The sequence below is a fragment of the Coturnix japonica genome, chromosome 5 (genome assembly GCF_054131305.1).
Source record: "Coturnix japonica strain WE chromosome 5, WE-NBRP24, whole genome shotgun sequence".
Classification (NCBI taxonomy): domain Eukaryota; kingdom Metazoa; phylum Chordata; class Aves; order Galliformes; family Phasianidae; genus Coturnix; species Coturnix japonica.
In genome coordinates, this window is record NC_140667.1 from 24,404,985 (window position 1) to 24,426,675 (window position 21,691).

The 21,691-nt window shown below is 40.8% G+C and overlaps 3 protein-coding genes across 3 annotated transcripts; 1 reads left to right on the plus strand and 2 right to left on the minus strand.

The window, feature by feature from the left end:
• Positions 1-251: 251 nt before the first annotated feature.
• Positions 252-3,674, minus strand: OIP5 (Opa interacting protein 5). The gene is given in 6 exon segments (XM_015864266.3): positions 252-1,052; positions 1,055-1,142; positions 2,173-2,254; positions 2,920-3,042; positions 3,220-3,286; positions 3,358-3,674. Coding segments are annotated over 6 exon segments (843 nt in total). The 5' UTR covers positions 3,632-3,674; the 3' UTR covers positions 252-843.
• A 265-nt stretch (positions 3,675-3,939) lies between these two features.
• Positions 3,940-14,586, plus strand: NUSAP1 (nucleolar and spindle associated protein 1). Its single transcript, XM_015864255.3, has 11 exons — positions 3,940-4,069; positions 4,216-4,281; positions 5,149-5,316; positions 6,148-6,316; positions 7,671-7,760; positions 8,406-8,518; positions 9,455-9,639; positions 11,464-11,639; positions 12,521-12,631; positions 13,027-13,138; positions 13,597-14,586. Exons 1-11 carry the CDS (start codon positions 3,971-3,973, stop codon positions 13,682-13,684), a joined length of 1,377 nt encoding a protein of 458 aa, XP_015719741.2. The 5' UTR covers positions 3,940-3,970; the 3' UTR covers positions 13,685-14,586.
• Positions 14,587-15,505: 919 nt separating this feature from the next.
• NDUFAF1 (NADH:ubiquinone oxidoreductase complex assembly factor 1) lies at positions 15,506-21,679 on the minus strand. The gene is made up of 5 exons (XM_015864264.3): positions 21,376-21,679; positions 20,268-20,891; positions 18,973-19,158; positions 17,280-17,354; positions 15,506-15,960 (listed from the first exon to the last, which is right to left on the minus strand). The coding sequence occupies exons 2-5, from the start codon at positions 20,775-20,777 to the stop codon at positions 15,820-15,822; spliced, it is 912 nt and encodes a 303-aa protein (XP_015719750.1). The 5' UTR covers positions 20,778-20,891; positions 21,376-21,679; the 3' UTR covers positions 15,506-15,819.
• Between the last annotated feature and the right edge of the window lie 12 nt (positions 21,680-21,691).

Genomic DNA, 21,691 nt, shown 5'->3' on the forward strand with positions numbered 1-21,691 from the left:
TATAGGCATTGAAGCAGATCTTAAGAGTGAGTAACGCTTCCTTCAGGTGTTTTGATAGCCCAAATTTAGCTGTCATTGGAAAGTACCACATTTCTGCACTTAAACAAGTTGTAAAACACAGATAATAACCATTGAAAATAACCATCCACAGCTGTGGAATTTAATAGAGACCCGCTTCCTTCCCAGCAGAACAGCTCTTAACAAGGCTGTGTTATTGCTTAATCAGAACAGACTAAGACAATCCAGAAGTCTTAATCAAAAAAGGCTCAAATTTATTGAAGGTAACTGCTCACAGACTAAACTTGATGGAGCAGACAGAACTTGATCCACGTATCTGCATTTCCAGATGACTTTGGCAGAAGCCAGCATCGTACCTCAAGGTGAAATCTATAACCTCATGCTCCAGTTAGTTTTACACCATATAGATTCACCAAGCACAACTGTGCAGCTTCTAGGAAATGCTAACTTGCTCCTTTTGCAGGCCACACTTACAAGCAGATTCTTTCAAAGAATTCATTGGGAGGCTATTCAGAAGTCTGCCATACCAGATGCAGCTAATGAACCACTTGACAAACAGCGAGCTGCCATGAATATATTCCATGTGTATGAAAAGATAGAACAAAAACTTTAGAACTCCTTAGAAACCTTTAAATTACAACACTTCCTCTCAATTACCATTATGATAGTGTGTTTTGTATGGTTCTATAGGCCTGATTTTATTGTTGCAAAAAGTGTTCTGTCCTCTTCAAGTCATTATGGAGAATCACAGCCAAAGTAATACAGACTTAGAGAATTATGTGCTGCACGAGTGAGCTGTTCATGTTGGATTTTCAGGTGTTCCCCTTAGATTGAAGAGATGCACTGAAGTGCCAGTTCTTTCTGTGTGCAATAAAATGACAGATCAGCCATCTGGTGCCTTACTTCATCAAAATGATGAAACTCAGCAGAGCTGCAGAAATGACTCCGGCAGTTCTTTAAAATGACATGTTCTTTCTTAGTATCGACTATTGCATGTCCTGGCATTAGGGCAATTGCATGTGATGCAGAGCTCTGTTTTCTGCCATGTTATTTTGTTTCAGTTGTTCCACTTTCTTCATCAGCAAATCGACACGCACGTGTGCATTCACAAGGTCTTCTTTCAGCTAAGAACAAAAAAGAGATGGGAATTGTAAAATTAGAGGGCAAAAGTTCTGGGTGTTTAATGATACGCATCCCACTTTTAGTGGCTAAAGAGCAGATGACTTTCAAAACGGAAAACGATGCTGGACTTTCTTTATGTTCTATGTCTAGAAAAGCCAAAACTAACCAAGACTCGAATCACAAACCTGCGCTAGAAAGAAATGAATGTGGGTCAGCATAACTAGTGTCAGAGATGCACTGAAACGCTCCACTTAGAGTTGCTGGAGCTTGGCTGTAATCAGGGCCATGTTTTCTAGTTACATGTTTTTACATAGTGAGATTTGGAGACTGTGACAGCATTGGTTTGGGACAACCCCTTAAAAATGCCATTTCTAGAGTCTGGGGTTGAAGTTAACACATGAAAAGCACCGTAGGCAAGATAGATCTTTTTATCTTCACATCTTAATGATGTATCTTTAAGATATATTTTAAAAAGCAAAGAATAGAGTCTAACACTTGCTCTGATCAATGCACAGCTTCTCTAAAACGCCACAACACATGTTTGCAATGAAGCACTCGTACTTTCACCTCAAAATAATCTATCTCAGCTTCAGGGGAACTTATGCCTGCATGGCATTTTTGCATTTTAGTGTCACTTCCTATATAAAAACACTGAAATCCATTTCAATCTAACAAATGTGTATATATTTTTTTAATTCTTCAACAGTGGCTTTTCAATTCCACGTAGCAATACACAACACAGGTAGCAATAGTTAGGAAAAGTTTCATTTTAAAAGGATTCTCTTTGTTTGTTTCGTTTTCAACATGTAGAGAAGTACCCTTCCCTCTTGGCAACATTTAGGTAGATAAAAAGCCCCATACACATTCACTAAAGAAGAAAGTAAACAGCACACTTACGTCAGAAGATTAGCTAGAACTTGGTCTGTGTTGCAGATACAGTAATATTATGTTTCTGGCCAATTAAAAATACTTCAAATCAAGAAATATTAGTATTGCATGCTATTTTCATACAAAGTCACGTGGAAACCTTACTTTCTCCATTTGATCCTTTAAGGTCACAGCAGGAAATTTCACTTTAGAAGCTTCAATTATCATTTTGCTTTTTAAGAGATAACTGGAAAACAAGTGGGTAAAACAAGAAAAAAAGTTGCAAACAAGTTGCACTCATTTAGACAGACTATTTAAGCTGATTTTAAAGCAGATAAAACTGTTCCCTAAAGTTCTGCATAGAATAACATGTTTACTTCCAAATCATGAAATCCTCTCGGTATCAATTGAGGCACTGGCACAGGTTGCTCAGAGCTGAGGTGGATGTTCTGTCCCTGGAGACACTCCAGGTCAGGCTGGACCAGGCTCTGAGCACCCTGCTGTAGCTGTAGGTGTCCCTGTTAGGAGCAGGGGAGTTGGACTAGATGAAGAGATGGCCTGTAAAGGCCCCTTCCAACTCAAACAATTCTGTGATTCTATAATCAGATCCATCTATCGCAGACTTGTTTTGATAGCTCACGTTAGTTAAGTGGACCTGGAACTGAAGGAGTCTCAGCACCGCAAATAGCTCAATTAAAACTTTGATGTAAGATGAGGAGACTCAAAAAGTATGAGGTGGATCAGATGGAATTATGACAACATAAAACTAGAACAGAACATTAAAATCCCACAGTGATGCTCTGAGTCAGAAATAAAGCAGCTTTTGTTAGGTATGTTGGCTGTATTCAGCTGGAATAACTTGCAGCTTGCCATGAAGTCCCTGACCATCAGAAGCCAGGGCAGGGCACCTACCAGAAGATGCTGTCCTTGAAGAAACAGAAGAAGCCTCGGAGATAGGCCAGCTCTCTGAAGGCAGAATAAAGAACAATGCCCACAGCCGAGCCACACGACCGACAGGACAGCGTGTTGTACGTACTGAAAGGAAACACAAAACAATTATATTATTAAAAAAAGCTTCTGAAAGCACGGATACTGCTGCTCACTTGTCAGAGGACACTGCATCGCTGCCTCTATCAGGGCAGTAAAACACGTAAGACTGCAATGCACTGTATAAGGGCATTTAACGTGCTGTATAAAGCTGTTGCTACGCACCATCCCATCAGGGCTCCATCCAGTCCGACCAAGAGCGTCTCCTCGCACATCACGTTGCCGGTGACTCCTGCGGACAGAGGATTAGCTCGTGTAGCAGCAGCGCGCGGCCCCATCCCCGCCCCGTCCCGCAGCACTGACTGAGGCACACGAGGAGCCCGAGGCGCTGCTCCTCCATGGCGCACAGATGCAGCGAGTCGCTCAGCACCGCCCAGCACCCGCGGCACTGGAACACGGCGGAATCCTCCGGCCGCAGCTCGCAACACCGCGGCGCCTCCGGAGCCGGAGCAGGTGGAGCCGGGGGAGGCTCAGGGGGGAGCGGCCGCTCCACCACGATCGTGCCGCGGATCTGCGGCTCCTCCAAGAACCGCTGCGGCTCCTCGATGAAGCGCTGCAGGTGCCGCCTCACCGCCATCTCCGCCGCTGGAGCGCGTCCCCCGCCTCCTCCACCTCGCCATGAGGGCGCTGCTATTGGGCAGTAAAGCCGTCAATCCTCGCCTCGTTCTGCCGCCCAATCAAGAAAGAGAGGGCGAGAATTACGGCCCCGAGTTTACGGGGCCAATCGCGCTTGAAAAACACAGCGCTGGGGGCCTCGGCAGCCAGTGAGCGATCACAGTGCGGTTAATCCCGCCTCCCTCACCCGGCCAAACCAATGGCAGGACGCGGCGGGTCAGTTCGAACGGCGGGGGTGGGATCGAGGAGCTGCGCGTCGGTTAAGCGCGTGATTCGAAGAGCGGCGGTTGGCGGAGCAGCGATGATGGCGCTGCCCTCACAGCTCCAGGCCTTGGACGCGCTCAAGTACGTGGAGCTGCAGCAGGTCGCCAAGGCTGCCGGCCTGAAGGCCAACCTCAGGGTGAGCGGGGGAACAAGGGGCTCACAAACGTCTGTGCGGGCTGGGGCTGGGTCTGGGTTTGGGTTTGGGATTGGGCAGCGTCCTGTTTGTTTGATGGCTCCGTGCAGCGTTTAGTTCATGTGCTGCTTTGCTTTCTTTCTCTGCAGGCAGATAAACTGCTGAAAGCGCTGAAGCAGCACTTCCAAGGAAGAGTGCAAGGGAATGAAAATACGGTAATAAATAATAAGGCAGCCCTTCTTTTTCAGAAAGAACACTTTGTTAAACTTTGTTACTTTGTTGTGCTCTACCGTTTACAAATATTGGTTTTTTAGCACGATGTTAATTGTAATAAAAGCACTTTTTTATAGTGCTTTTAGTTTAATGTGCTCACATGTTGATAGATATGTGAACGTTTGATACGCCCTCTTAAGCAACAGAAGGCATTAATTCTGCCTTAAATGTATCTGTTAGTATCAGTACAAAACTATTCCCTGTAAACACTAAGGTTTAAGTTCTGTACTAACTAAACCCCAAGTATTTTACATCTGCAATTCAGTTAAACTGGCATTATAACAAAAGCAAAAGAGAAAGCAGCAGAGAGACCTCATTGGAGCTTTACAGTATTCAAAGGGAGCTTATAAACATGAAGGAAATCAGCTTTTTACGTGGGTACATAGTGACAAGACAAGGGGGCAATGGTTGTGAACTAAAGGAAGGGAGATTTAGATTAGATGTTGGGGAAGATTTTTAACTGACAGTGATGAAGTGATGGAACAAGCTGCCCAGAGGGGGATGTGCCCAGTTGCCTGCAGGATACTGTGACCTTGGAGGTTTCAAGGCCAGGCTGGATGAGACCCTGGGCCCATCCCCATATTTGCTGAATATAAGTTCTACAATTATTTTATTATGTAGCTTTTCCATGGAAATGGAGTGAAGGTGTTTCAGGAAATCTAGATACTGCCAGTTACTCTACTATTAAAGTGTACTCTTGCTTTCACCTGTGTGAAGTGCCTTTTCCACCACTAGTGTTGAAGCTGCCCCTTCGGGCACTACTTATCTCCTGTGTGTCTATTACATGTTATGGTGCTTTTCCGATACAGAGTTCTGAAAAAAGTTCATCTCCTTCAATGGACTCCGAATTTATACCTAATCCAGCATGTTTCGTCACAAAAAGATGTAAAGAAAAGAAAGTAACCAGGAAAAAGAAGAGCTCTGATATGGAAACTAATGACAGTGAAGAAAACACAGGGTCCTCTGCTGAGACGGAGGTAATTTGTGTTGCTTTCTTTTGTGTGTCTGTGTCTTCCAATGAAACTGGAGATTTAAAAACAAAAAGAAAAAGGCTTGGTTAATTGTGCTACCAGATTAGCAGGTAAGGGTTTCATTTTTGTATGCAGGTGTACAGAAAACAATTACTTTCTACCACAGGTATTGTCTAATTGGACTGCACGCCACTCCATAATGAACAGGAATGACTTGTGTGATTAGTCTAAAAAATAGAAATCCTCCTGAGGAAATGCATGGTTACCTACACTGGGTGTAGGACTGATTTCACTAGTTCATCGTAGTATCTGAATATTAAGCAGCTTTGGGATTTGGATGAGTGAGAGGGTGAAGTCAAAACTGTGCAGAAAACTTCATGGTAGGGAGTTAGAGGGAAAAGATGAGATGAGAGGCGTTGGTCTTCGCAGCATGAGTAAATGAAAGCCAGTGGTAACTAAAGCTATAATAGTCAAAAGCAATGTAGAAATTGAGTGATTTTTTTTCTTGAATATAGTTTTGTTAATAAAAGGAACGTTATGCTGAAATGTTTCAATCATGCAGATTAGAGCCTTAATACTGATAATTATAAACATTTCCTAGGTTAAATTCAGTTGCATTTCAGAAAGTCTCTTGCTCAATCTCCCCCTGAAAGCAGGGCATGCTATGAGGTGAAATCATACTGCTTGGGGCTTTACATAAGCTGTTTTTTTTTTATAACTTTTTTTTATACACCACCTCTCTAGACACCCGTTTCACTGACTAGCTGCTCTCAGAACGAGATCCTTTCCTTATACCCAGTTGGAACAAATTGTTTAATGAAGTATGCTTAACTGCAGGGGCATTCCGAAACAAAAGAGAATGAGGTGCCTCAGGTTGACTGTGAAAAGGGAAAAATGGTATTCCAAAATGTGGAACAAGTTACTAAAAAAATTGCTAATGAGAATCCAAGAGTGGTGGCTGCTGAGAAGACAAAGAAGACTTCTACTAAAAGCACTAGAGCAGAATGTAAGTAAAAACTTCCTTAAAAATAAGCTTTGTAGTACTTCAAATCTGTGGACAAAAAATAACCTAAAAAGTAAATGTCTTAGTGCCATGTTTAGTGATCTTTACCTTTCTGAAAATGCCAGGAAATGAGGGGGGTGGAGGTTGGGGGGGGGGGGGGGGGGGGGTTGAGGGGCTTGTTTAGGATCAGTGCCTTCTGGAATATGCCTTGTTATTCTTCTTTCTTTGGATGAGTGGGCTTTGTCATTGCCTTCTTGGGTGTAGAGCTAGAGCTAGCATAAAAAGATATGCAGACAATACCCTTGTTAGTTTGTTAACACACAAATATTGTTAGGCGGTATAATGGTGGATTGCTTTTATGTCTGATTTTCTTGATCTTAGAGCATGATGCTACTGAAAATATGGTCTCGCTTCTCCTCTAGTCCTTTGTGCGAGCAGCTGACCTAGAGAGGAATTAAGTTTATCTTCCCTATCTTGATTAATAGATTCACAACAAATCTCTGGACACAGCCCATTGTTCGCCTCCTGTTAGGTTAAATGTAACAGTCCCTGTGATGTACCATGGGTGTCTTTGCTGTTTGATAGAATTTAAGGGGCATTCTTATCAGAGGTCATATGTAACTTCAAAGCTAATTAAGGAAATGAAAGTTTTCTATGAAGCTTCTGTTAAAAGCAAATAAAATATTTAAAAAAAAAAAAATTACCTTCCCACTGACACTTGAAGCAGCGCTCATCTCTTCCCATAACCACAAGTATCTATATTGCTTTAATGTCTTTTTCCTCTCAGCAGTAATTTCAGATGGTAAGATGGCTGTGTGATAGAGGAAAAACTATAACTACATTTAGTGGAAGACTTTGTATGTTGTATTGCCATAGTACTGACCTGAAGACAGGGGTGATTGAAAGAGCTTAGGCTCTTGTGTTTCTATTTAAGGAGGTGGCAGAAAGGCCAGTTAAAAGATGCTCCTTTTTCGCTTATCAATATTTTACAAACATGAGCTTATTAACTGGATAAAGACCTGTGAGTTGTATTTGCTTACTACAAGCAAAGTTCTCTCGTTAACTCCTCCTGTGAAATACTTCAGTATGGAGAGAGAAAATAACCTGGTGTGATTGTCAAATTTGTTTTTCACTTTGTAGTTTGTTAGGGTTTTAATCATGCTCTTGTGTATCATTTAAAAGGCTTTTGAGATACTTAGGACTTACCTATTTTAAATGAGGTTTTTATTTCCTGAAACCTAAGCCACTTCAAGGATATGAGGTATATTTTTTCACAAGTGCTTTAATAAAAGGCTGTAATGATGTTGCAATATTTTTCTAGTAGTTGTAACAGTTTTGTTTAATCTTCCTGTGCCAGGTGATCCTCATCCTGCAGGAAAAAAGACTCCTTTGCCTGTTGGCAGTGCATCTAAACCTGGGAAAACAGGGCTGAAAGCTACGACACCAAGTAAGATAATCTTCCATGCTTAAAAATAGAAAGTATTGCCTGTGTGTGAAGAGAGATGAATTACAGGCTCTGCAAAAAATATAAATCTGGTTTCTATGGACCATGAGACTGTTTTCTCTTTAGAAAGTGCAAAAAAAAAAAACCCCACCCAAATCAGCCCCCAAAAAAACAACAAAAGAAACCCAGGACTCTAAAGTTACACTGATGTTTATCTTCCCACTTGCATATTTGGTGTCTTCTAGATATAATGCTTTCATAATTTTCAAAGCAACAAAGAGTAGGAAGGTGTGCTGTGACTCCTGATTCCCACTTGTTTAGTTTTTACTTTTTCAATAGAACAGTTGTGATAACAGTTCATCATTTTGTAGAATACACTCACTTTATTTTTTATTACTTCACTATGGGAATATTTATCTTTTTCCTTTGACCATGGAATTCTGTAGAGCATCTACCATGTAACCAACTGTGCAGTTGATGTAGATGTTGTTGCATACTGTTCAGTTACCTGTGGGTACCCCAACTTTATTTAGAGGAATAAGGTCTTTGAGGCCATAACAATAGGTGCTGTAAACTTCCTGTGAAGTAGCAGGCTTCCTTAGGAGTCTGTCAGATGCACAACTCTTCATTATTTTTGGAACTTCTTAGACTTTAAAAGGCTGCATGAAGCTCACTTCAAGAAAATGGAGTCCATTGCTGATTACATTGAGAGGAAGAAAAAAAAGCTTGAGAACTGCAGCAGCTCCCTCAATGAAGCCAAAGTAAGTGCTAACAAATGAAGACATTCATTGTTGCCATATTCTTATTTCCTCAAGGGCTCTCTTTAAGTTTCCCACAGAGTCTGTTCAGAGCAGTTCAGAAGCTGGCCTTGTGCATGTGGGATGGAGTATTACGACTGGAGTATTATGATTGGAGTCCTACATAACTGGTTCCATGCAGTTTCTCTGTAGTTTTATGTAACTCATATATTAAAGGAGTATGGTTACAAATAGTTACAGGAAACAATAAATAGTTTAATAATCTTGTGTAATATGTAACTCTCAATTACTTGTGAAAGGGTCCCCTGGAACTTCTGTTAACAGGCATTTTTTTAATTGCTGCAGAACATAACCTAAGGGATGTTTTCCAAAAAACAAGCAAACAGGGATTAAACAAAGGTTTTCATTGTGCCTTAAAGAACCTTTGTTCAATGACTACACATGACTCTGTTAGTAGGTAACATATGTAGCTTCACAGTGGCTTTGAGTTAGTGCATGTATAGCACCTGCAAAGGAAGCCTCTTTCTGGGCATGGCAAGCTTATAAAAACAACAGCAACATGTCAGTGAATAGGTGAATGTTAATGGATGTACCCAAATAGTAACACTGAACTCCTGAACTTACGTTTCTTGTTCTTTATGGCATACAGTGTGTGAATGTGTGTTTAAGAGAAATGATTTTGACAGGTGTTGGCTAATAAAACCCAAATCATTTAAGGGCACTAGAAAAAGGCATTCTGTAGCAATTTTACAGTCTATGCTTTCGGATGAATTTAATGATATAAAATCTTAAGATTAAAACACTTCCTTCCCATTCCCTTTTTAACCATAAGAGTCTGTACAGTTGTTCTACATACTATCATTTCCCTGCTTCTTACAACTACCTTCTCAATGGAAAAACTTAGCAGATTGTGCTGATTTGTGATTTACTTTTCCCTAGAAATGCACCAGTGGCAAAACACTCTTATTCAGCCCCAATCCAGAACGAGGCAGATTCTCTGGCACTTGTACTCCGAGTAACCTTCGACGCTCACCACGCAGTTTGAACACTGGATGTCAAAGTATTTTGTCAAGGAAATCTTCATTTAATCCTTCTGTTCTCTCGACAACCAAAATGAATGTCAGGTAATAAGAATGAACCTATCTATTAGTAATATAATATGACACTCTTAAAGTAATAAACAGACTGATTTGACTGCTTTATTACTATTCCAAGTGTGACCCAGATACAGATATAATGCTAGGCTGAAAGATAGAACTGACAGCTTTAGGCAATACAGTAAAGATTTTTATCTTAATTCTTTATTCAGCTGTTTGACTGTAGAGGAAACTTGCCTCGCTTCCAGCTTTCATTTCTCTAAGCAACCCAAGCCCATTTTTTTTCCTCTTACTGTGTAGTCATTCAGTTTTGTCAGTAACTTAATAGTACCTCCTATATTTGGATTAATTCCTCTTTGAGATGACTGAACTAGAACTCAATGCAGTATTCCAAGTGAAGCTTGCAGTGGACTACAAATACTCGGTGCTCACATCATAATAGGGCTTCATCTTGTGATCAACTGACATAAGCAGGTTGCTTTTAGCACATGGGAACCAAACTGATACCAGAAAGTTGTCATGACTTGCTAAATAGATGAGCTCATACCTGATGTTATTAAGCCTCACCTTGTTTGCTTTTAAGATTCTATGCACATTTCACTATATCCAGAAATAAGCAATCACATTAACATCTCCTGATTATTTTTTTTTTACTTTTATTTTTGTCATAAATAACTCTTTTAATGCTTAATAGTGATTTTTCTTGGGTCTAGAACAAAAATCTTCTTAAAGAATTGAATATACAGTCCTTAAAAGTATTCTTTTGCACACGTTTCCTTTCAGCAAAAGTGATTGTTTCTGTTGTTTTTCCTGGCTTCTAATGGTTGTACTAACACACACACAATGGTTGTACTAACACCAGCCACTTGCTTTCACTTGGATTTCTACAGCAGCTGAAGTTTAGCTTTGGATATCCTGTATCCATAGGTATAAATATGTATAAATACTTATCACCCTACTAATGGCAGGTTGATCTGGTGTCTCTATTGCATTCCTTTGAATTTTTCTCATATCCTTCACATCCTAACACTTGTGTGCCAAGTGAATATTTGTCAGGACTATTTTTTGGCTCCTGAATAAATATTGTGTATTTGTGTTGGTTTTTTTTTTCCTACTGGTAAGTCAGTACGTCTTCTAATATTGACCAACTCCTAATGAGTTATTTATGTTATGGGATTTGTAACTTTTGCTGTCATGTGATTTGATTGTTCGTATTTCAAGGAACATCCAATCTGGAATTCTCAGACTCAGTCTAGACACTTCCATTCTATTCTGAATGTGCTAATTTTGATTTCCATGCTTTCTCTTCCTATTTATCATATCTCAATTACTCTGCACATTTTTTTTCCTTCCTGTGGAGATGATAACAAATGAAAATAACTCATTCTGTCTTTAGTGCTTTGTGTTGCGTGTGTTTTGTTGGTGGTTTTTTTTCCCCTCCCTGCTGCAGCCCCTCTTGATTCTTTAGCAGCGTGTAGAAGGAAGCTCTTTCAGAATGTATTTCCATGTTGTTTGTCTGAAATTAATGAGACTATTAATTCACAAAAGATTTTAAATTTATTTCACAATTTCACACATGTATTAAAAAAAATGTGTATATTTAGATTTGCAGCACACAGTTGTTAGTATACAGTTAGCTTATTGCATCCAAATATATTTGATCTCTGAAATAACAAGATAGTCATCTCTTTAAAATTTCTACTGTTATTTACAGATGTTAATGATAGACCTGTGAATATCTTTACTAGTCATCAGTTTCATTGTAAGTGCAACACTTGCTCTTTGTTTTGTGATATTGCTTGTGCATTCCTTGCAGGTGACTTTGTCTTGATTATCTCTAATAACTTTCAGGTTCTCTGAAGCCACAAAAGATAATGAGCACAAACGTTCTCTTACTAAGACTCCATCTCGGATGTCTCCATACGTGGAAGAGATCTGCACACCTGATAGCCAGAAAAGCTGTGAACCCTTAAATGCAAAAAACAGCAAGAGAAGCACAAGAAATAATGATCTTCCTGCATTAAAAGGTAAATAGTAAATACTTGTCTTTTTCACATCAAGATGTGTTGTACTGAATGTTTGTATAACTTGTGAACCTACTCACTATTAGGTTATACATTTAAATTTCATTCACAAATACATGAGTGATTCTATAGAAACTGGAGTAGTTTATTTCCCTCAATTTCCAGTTTCTTGATCATTAGAGTAGGTAGGATTTAAACACAGAGTAAGTGCAAAGACTTTGAATACCTGGCTACTTACAGGAAAGGCTAACATACTGGGAGAGATTAAAAAAAACTTTAAAAGGTTGTGGAGCACATGGTAAAAGCTTCATGTGACATGTATGGGGAGAAGTGTGCACTGCAGATGTGTTGTTGATGTCTTCTCAGTGTTTTCATTTTTCTGGGATGGACACAAGACAATCTGATATTATTACATCAGCAACCCTAGTTAGTTTGGAATCCAAAATGCTATAAAACCCTATCTGTAGGGAAAATAAGTCTTCTGCTCACTAGGAATCTGCAACAGCAAAGCACATTGATGCACTGTGCTCACAACTGCTGTTTGGCCTCCATAAGCATTCAGCCAAGCATCACTGAATGTACACCCAAAGAGGAATTCATGTCCACGCCTTTGTTTCATATGTGCACACTTGAGGTGTAGCAGATCTGCTGCTTAGCAGAATGCTATTTAAAAGCAGAGCGTAAAGATATTTCATGACTTCTGCCCTGTCTAGATCTGAGAGCTTCCTCTTGCTGGTGAGCTGTTTGCAACCTTGTCTTTGGTGGTAGGAGGCAGTGTTTAATGACTCTTTAGTCTTGGTGGTCCTCCGGCACTCTCCAAGTTGCTATGTACGCTGATATTCCTGCCACTATTAGTAAGCATGATATCTTGCTGCCTTTTGTAGCTGTTACCCCGTTCAAGTTTGCAGCTCAGTCTGCAGAATCATCAAGCACCAGGAAGGTATTTGATCTCCAAGCAAGTCTTTCAAGGCCGCTTCGATATCAACCACATAAAGGTACTATGATCCTGCACTGGTCATGTTCCTTACAGCAAAGTGTTCATAAAATAAGCCACTGAGCAAACTTCCTATATTGTGGTGTGAATTGGCTCTTTTTACCCTTTTTCTTGAGGTTTCCACATAGCTTGTGCACTGATGTGAAAGTTCTACTTTTAAGTATGTTTTAAGAGCCTCCCTCCCTCCTGAAGGAAAAATCTCCAACAAAAAATTCATAAATAGGAGTAAATGTTCTTGTGTTATACTGAATATATATACTGCTAATATATTATGCAGCTCAAGAGGCATTTTGTCCTAAAGGCCACAAGCCAGCTAGTGTAAAATGTACAAGAAGTTTAAGCGTACTGTCGCTAAATGTAGTAATTCAGTGTCTTCCCTTTGCCTCTAATATATAGGACGACTAAAACCTTGGGGAGAACTTAAAGAAAATGCTCCCCCAAAGAAGTCTGTCAACAACAGCATCACCTCATATAAGAGAGACTACAAACAGCCACGTCTCCAGACAAGGTCAGTACAACAGTAGCTTTTCATTAAAAGTGTCATTTAAAGTCATGTGATGATTCATTGAGCTCTTTGAGCTTTAAAGTATACAGTTTAGGAAAGAATACTTCTTGTATTTGTTTTGTAGTTCAATAACTATCCTAGCAGCTATGGATTTGATAGATCTCTTTCTGTGGAAAGCTATCAATTCTAGCACTGGGAGACTGAGCTCAAAAGCAACTGGATGTATATGAGATATTGCCTTGAGTGTTAGACCTGTACATCTAAGCATAAGATTTCAATTGAATCTAAACATTTAGACTAAGTAGAACAGGTGGGTTGTTTTGTTTTGTTTTTTGCATGGCTAATGTTGCACATTGCTCAAACAGATATTAAGCCTTGGTTAACTTCATATTCCTGATGTTGCTTCTATTTTTGCTCTTACTGTAATCTGAAAAAAGGTCCCTCTCCTTTTTCTCCTTCAGGGAAGACAGGCGGGAGAAGCACGAGCAGGAGAGAAAGAAGAAAAAAGCTCAAGCTCTTGGAAACCGTAGAGGACTGTCTATGGGTTAGGTAAAATCAGAAGTATCTGGGATCTCACTTGTAAATACTGTTTCTCTCATGTAAATATTTGTGCTGTCTGTGCTTTAGAATGTGGGTCAGGTTGTTGTTAGCTAGTAGAATCCAGATGATTGAATAAGATCTTATAATGCATCTGAGCATAACATTCTACCCATCAGCTTCTGAGCTCTTAAACGTTTAGGACTCTCATCTCATTGGAGAACTGTCCTGTTGCAGAACTCTCCAGTTGGTTACTGATATTTTCTGCCATTGCTGTATATCACACTATGTACCTAGCATAACTAAAAGATGTTGAATGAGAAAATGCAAGTAGAAGAGATGCTCATGGAGTCTCCTAGTAAGTTGGAGCAGACTTCATCAGAATGTTTGTTACCCACTAGGATGCATAGTTTGGATTGCAAGCTTCAAAACATTCCACTGGTCAATTAAAGGAATTGAGGTATCCGCTTGCCCTGTTCTCCACGTGGATCCTGTAGCAACTGTTCAGCACATCCTACCACAGAACTAGTACTGGATGCTTAGATCAGCTATGGCTGGGCTCGGTCCTTTCTACAATACACTGAGGATTTAAAAAAATAAAAAATAAAAAACACAACAACTTAAACACTTGAAAGATGTTAAGAAGAGTGAGATGTTTAATGCCTTAAATGCAAAAACTAATGTTATTTAAAAAAAAAAAAGGCATAGAAAAGCTATTTGGATGTGTTAGGATGAAACAGTGACAGGAAAGGTAACTCAGCATTTGTAAGCTCAGCAAATAATAATACTTCTAATACTAAATACTAGGTGAGCAAATACTGTCATATGAAATGCTGAAATCTCAAGCTCAGTTTTTTTTTTTATAAACTAAATGGGGGGAAATAAATGTTTTGTACATACCTTGTTTATCACCAGTTATCTACTGTGACTACTTCCTTGGTGTAGCACTAGTTCTGCCTGCACGTTACTCGGTATCTCTGAAGATATTTGTTTCTGTATTGATTTGCCTGCCTACCCTTTTGTGAATGCATTAGTGCTCTGATACCATTAGAAAGGGTAGACTTTGCTCCCCTTCTGCTCTTCATCCAAATCTGTGCAAGAGGAAATTGCTGATGCAAGATGGTGTCAACTCTGTTGTGCTTTGTCGCAGTCTCCATTTAAAACAGAGCTAGGATTAGTATTTTTAAGGTACTTTTAAGTAAGCAGAGGGCACTAAGTGAAGTCAAGGCTTTGATTAGACTGTGACATCTGAAATGAAACCATTTGGCAAATGTTTTTTGAGGTGTTTCTTAATAAGGTGTTTCTTAAATTACTGAGAACAGAGGAGAAAAAAAAGGGGGGGGGGTTAGGGAACTGACCATTTGCCACTTGATGCTTTGCCCCTTTCTGCAACATAGTGAAGCTAATAACTCATCAGAAAAGCATTGTTTGCTCTTACTGGGACTGTGGGTAACTGTTCATCAAGCTGAAGTGCCCTTCTAGGGAATGGATGCTGATGGGGGCCCCCCCTGGCGCCTTACTTCCGTTCAACAGCTTCATCTTTCTACTTTGTAGCTCTTAGTACCCATAAAAATAAGAGCCAAATCAGTTTCAGTGCTACTGTTTCACTCTCAGCAGCAGCAGGTTTTTCTTTTAGTTCCTTACAAGTGCCAGAAGTTCAAGTCTGACATATGTTACGTCCTGTTCTTTACATTTCTAAAGCTGTGACACTTAAGCAGTATTATCACTGTATTTACACCATAACTTCTCCAGTTGCAACCTACTGAGTTCAAGTGTTTTACAGCCCTATAAACAATGTATTAGAAAATCAAACTGAGTACAAAAAACCAACGCTACATTAACAAAATACTTTTATTTCCCTAAAGATCAGGAGAAAAGTCAAAATATATCCAGGCAGCAGTTAGCACACGGTAAGCATGTAGTGCAGCTCTCATCGGGCTGTATTCCAGTTCCTGTAGGTGCAAGCTCTCAGCCTGGCATTGGCAGCTTGATGATGCCAACAGTGTCAGTCTTGTCAGATTACTGAGTCAACACTTCATCCACTTAACATTTAATGTTTACATGTTTATATAATTGTAACAACTTGAAGCATGTTCTCACACGTTAAGTAAGCAGCTGATGAATGTTCCAAGGGATGCAAGACCAACTTAGGTTCGAGGATTCCTTTCATATGTTTCATAGGCAAATTCTTCTGTGTGAGCTCTATCATTCAGCAAGCCAATAAAGTCAATCTCCAGTTGGAAGGGACCATCTATTTTATCTCCCAGTGTGAATCCAAGGGTACTAATCTAATAAAAGAGATGCATAAGTTAGAATACATCTTAATAATGTTACAACCAGTATCTACCACTTCCACATCCTATAAGTAGTTCACATCCACTCAGTCTACGAGTTATTTAATAATACTCAATAAGTATTATATAATTACTATAATAATATTATATTCTATATTATATAAATATATTATTATATAATATTAAAAGTATTTCTGAAGCTGTGAATATTTTATTTTCAATACAGGCTCCAATGGAATTCACAGTTGCTTCTCTACCATTAAGTCATAACATGTATTGAAAATGGCCTAAGCCTGGTGCAACACTGGGATTTTCATCCCTTGAGGTTTGGATGTTGTCAATTGACAACATAAAGAGGTGAACAAACATCCTTCTGTCACACCTTTTTTTAACAGTTCTAATGTAAGCAGGAAGCACAAATACAGTGTAATAAGTTCCTTCCATTCTAGAGTAAGGTACAGTCTGAAAGTGCCCCAAAGCCAACATTTTGTAAAACACAAAACTCAGTAACAGCTTTATGCCACACACTGAGTTATTTAGTCACAGTTTTCCACTTCAAATAGCATTTTTCAAAAGAATGTCCTTCATTCATTCCCTACTCCTACACTAATTTATTAAATAATAACTTTCTTTTAATTGTAATAAACCCCATAAAAATCCCCAGGGCTCAGACATGTTCCCCATTAGCCTGTAGCGTATGCCTTGAAAACCTTCTCTTGTACATGACCAGTCTTTCAGAGACTCCATTGTTACTGGTTCTCAAACCAGTCTCAGATTGATTCTAAGATTTCAGCTGCTTTATCTTCCCCAGAAGTGAGCTCTGCAGTCAGCCCCCCTGGCCTCTGGAGGCTACAGAAGTTCTAAAGCTTTCTGTTACAGGTGACTGCAGGAGTCACCTAAACTCTATGATGTTCTGAAGAATTTATCCCCTCATAAGCCCTAGACACTGTGTGTGTGATACATGCTTACCTTTACTATTTATGTCAGTACTGTGCCAAATTGCATTTTAGATTTCTCAGTCACTTTGATCATTCCTTTAAAAAAAAGGTTTATTTTTTTTTAACAGCCAAGTTATCTAAATCTCTTAAAAATGTCTTTGGAGCTACTTTGAAGTCAACTGACGTTGAAATCACAAAGTAGGATAATTCACATGCAAAGCTAAGCACACAAAAGAAGTACCTTAAAACAAGTAGAAACCCCTCTTGAATTTTAAATTTAAAACCACTGAATATCCCAATGATCTCTCAATTGCCTACACGATGGCAATGCAACCTCAAAGGAATTCTGGCAAATTAAGCCTACAGAAAACTTGCCTTGTCCAACCAGATGGGATGTTGGTCATCCTGTACTCTTCCTCGACTGGACAGAAAGAATTTGGAGAACGGAATCTGACAGCAGAAACAAAAGAAAAATAGACTTTAGTGTCACCAGTATATATAGAATAAAACCTTAAAGGGGAAAAAAAACAAACAAACCCTGCCTTAGAAAATGAAATAACACTAAATCTGGTACTGGCACTTCAGGGTCCAAAGAATCAGCAAAAAGCAGCAGGTCACTCATTAGCCATGTGCTGCCAGCTCCAGCCCCACACTGCCCTCCAGCAGCTGTTTCCAGCTGTTAGGCTGGATTCTGAGCTAGCTGGATGCTCAGACATAGCTCAGATTGACGCAGGAGAGGTTGAAGCATGGAAGATGGCTGTTCACATCTAGAATATCTCCTTCCAACAACAGGTCAGCTTTAACAAATTAATGAGAAGTCTAGGATGCACTATAGGCCCACTGAGAGCTCATCCACATCCAGTCTGCATATTCTATACTGCAAATTTCATTCAAAGACATCAACGTCCTAGCAAACAGTTCACAAAAATATAACAGTGATTTGAACTGGGTGGGAACGAGAAAGGAGGGCTGTGACAAGAGACAGGAAACGAGAACTGGCTGCTGTGAGTGAGGAACACGTGCAGGCCAGCAGTGACACACTTCACTGTCCTCAGAAAAGAGCTGAAACTCCCATTTCTTGCCAACATTACAGGGTGTCACAGATTCAAAGGCTGTGACTAACAATCCACACACCTCTGAGGCCCCAAGTGACTCCAAGTTTGGCAAACCATGTTGCAGGGTACAAATCCTACACCAATCTAAGTCCATTCATTATTACAGATAAAACGGTTATTGCATAGAAAGTTCCTGGCGCTGCCTGCAAAGCTGCAATAGCTGCATCTATTCAGTGCATGCTCTGACCACCCACTGCATGAGCTGAGTATGCACCCTGCGTGGCTGCTTGTTCTGTTTCCCAGCGCTAAGACCCACAGGCTCCCAGATAATCATAGATACAGAATGGCAGGTGCTCCTGAGCCCCACTACAGCCCCACACACACGTGGGACAACCACGATATTCTAGTTTTGGTGGCTCATTTTTTGTTAGTCTGTACTAAAGAGCCCTCAGCTCATGAAGCCAATTTCAGATAGGAGTAGAATTTATTGTTTGTTTGTTTCAATTAATTAAATTTAAGTATATACATACATTTGTCATAATGTATGTATTATAGCACATATATTCCCATTCTATAGCATGGGATATAGTATATATGTATAGCGCCAGCCCAGTTCAAAGGTCTGCCTCCTGTAACAGCAAACAACAGACATTCCGGGAAACACGTGGTAGATTATTTAAAATACACAATAGATAACATATTAATATACTAACACTAAATTTATTGTATTATTTGATTTAATTTTCACAGTTTATACTCCCACAATCCAGTAAGTTACAGCACTGGGACCTTCCAAATCAAAGGGCCACGTCTGTATGTGGATACACCACAGACACGTGGATAACACAATTAAATGGGCCAAGTATTTAAACAGCAATAAATGATAACTGCTGAAAGAGCTGTCATTCCACAGAGCTACAGCTATGGCCCTGAAACAGCCTTTGCTTCAGAAATCTCTAGAACTGCACCTAGTTAGAAAAGTTACTTTCAGATTTACTGACTCATTCGTTTACCTTTATTTCCTCCCAGTACGGTCCACCTCGGGTGAACATGAAGTAGTTGTACAGGTCATCCTTTTGATGAGAGAAGTAAGGGTCTGTATAAATGTTGACCATCCAAGCTCTGCCATCACCACGGACACGTAAATACAGACTGTTGAAGTTGGACCAGTCGTAATACTTCTTCCTAGCAAAAGATCCCTACAAATAAGAAATAGAATTATCCCACCTTCGTACTTAAAAGGAAATCTGCATTATGAGCACTACTGCTTGGATCACTGCCCTTGTTCTTACTGCAAATAACGTCTACTGTGATACAGTGAAAATGGGTCCTTTTTCATCAGAGCAGTCTCTCATCTCAACAGAGACCACATGAGAGACCACAAAACGTAGTATCACCGCTCTGAAGATCCACACATTCATTATAAATCTGGTAATTATCAGATTTATCTCCTAAGAACAAATCCCCTCCTAGACAAGAACACAAATGCTCTAACTACAGGCCTAGTTTAATAGTTGTTTAATATTCTGTGGTTAGCACTAGACTACTCAGAAGAGGTTACAAGAAAAGTGGGATAATGTATCCCCTGTGGTAACTGACTTTCTCTACTGAAGACTGACAGGAGGACTAAAAGCACTTACACATTTCCCAACAGGTTTTGACAATAACTGTGCACAATGATCCAGGTTACAAGCACATCCAGGCCCCAAGTGTATTTTCCACAGATCTTCCAAGTCTCAAAGCTGTGATATGCTCCATATTCTGCTCATATGCTCTGACAGCTCCAATGACCTCTGAGGAATGTTAGTGATGTCACTGGAGCAATAGGGTGGCATCAGGGATATTCTAGGCCAGAACTGCTCAAACCAAACCAAAACTTGCACCAACAATCCTGAGGTTTCTCCTTAACATCACAGCGCTACTACAGTTAACCATCCTTATAAATAAAATGAAGCCTTCCTTTTATAAGCTCACAGTTGGTAGATAATTAATGAACACACTAATACAAAGACTGCAGCTACTTGATTTTATGGTTTTGCTATAAATCCCTCTTCTGTGAAGAAAACACAAACAGGACTGAGTTACTGAGTGATGTTACATCAGCAAATGATCAAATGCACTATTTTCTAAGAAAAGCCAAGCTAGACTTTTAAGTTCCTTCCAGGTCAACGGATACAAGAGCAATTACATCTATACAAGCAGTATCTCATAATCCTGAAGGTGATGGGTCACAACCACAGTAACCAGCAGCCCACCTGTTATCACTGGGATTACAGAGAAACACTCAAGTAACAGATGCTGTACTTACCACGGCTGGTTTGGCTCTCATGCTACAATATCCACTGTATTTGGTCTCCCCATCGCGAGGTACTTCAGTATTGAGCACTCCATACAGCATGGCACCCTGGTTGTTCCTACCCAGCTTTAGGTGAACTTCACTTTTCCCTCCAATCTCTACATCGGAGGAGATAACCCATTTATCTAAATCTTCCTGGCTCCGAAACTCCCACATCACCTTCGTCTGTTCCAGCAGGTACTGACTGAATGATTGGCCATCAGGTCCTGTGAGATGATCTTTGGTCTCCTGCTTCAGCAGCTTTAGCTGGGTCTTTAAGGCATCAAAGCCCTTCTTAAAGCTGAAATCAATGTTTCGCCAAGACGGTTTCACCTCAGGCTGCGCCCCTGGCCTCCGGTAACTGCTGTAACATTTTGACACCGAGTCAACACGGACAGTTCCAAGCAAGGGCTGCAAAACTTTGTGTCTGCAGCATCTACTGTGTGAGCCTGCGATGCTCAGCAACGTGACAGACAGAGCCATGCTGGTAACTAAAAGGAGCTGCTTCCAGCAGGGCAATCGATAGGGTTGAAATTAACTTAACAGCCAAATTCGTATCTGGATGTATCCTGCGTTGTAACTGCAGTTAATCTCCACCTTCAATGAAAAAGAGAAAAGAAAAATTAAAGATTTAGAAGCACGAGGTGCATATATATATTTCTAAAGTCACATTAATTAGAAATGTGAGCCATTAAGAAAAAGGAATAACAAATAATGCCGAGTATTACACTTCCTCGGCCCTCTAGGTTGTTTCGGTATTTCTTGCCCAGTGATGTGAAATACGAAAAGAATCAAATACATTAAACAAAAGCAAAGAGTGGATAAACACAGCTATTCCTGCTAACCTTTCACCCGATGTACGCTTAGTTATTCTCGACCAACACCAAGAAGAACAGCCTCAGGCACAGCGCTCCTCTAAGCGGACACCTCTCAAGGCCGCGGCCCCTCAGACTGCTCAGGCCGGTCCCTGGAATGGCTGCATCCCGCCGCATGGCCGTGCGGTGCCGTTCCGTACCACAGCCCGGTTTCCCCCCCCCGCCCCGCTCGTGCCGCCCCGCTCGTGCCGCCCCGCTCCGCTCACCTCAAGCCGCGGCTCCTCGGCGTTTCCGTGCCCGGCGGGGAACGCGCTCCAGGCCGCTCAGGTTCCGCCCACGGCGCGGCCTCACACCCGCACGGCGCGGAGGGACCCAGGAGCCTTTCCCCGTGTGTTTGTGCTTAATGAGTTACGGTTTGGGGCAGACGGCCGCCTGCGGGGGCCGGGCAGGAGCGGAGCGTGGACAGAACGCGAGATGCGGCCGGGGCAGCGCCCTGTGCGCGGAGTCCCGATCCCCGAGGAGCGGAACGGGCCGCTGCCGCCATGTCGCCCCGCTCCTCTCACGGGCAGCGGAACGACCCGC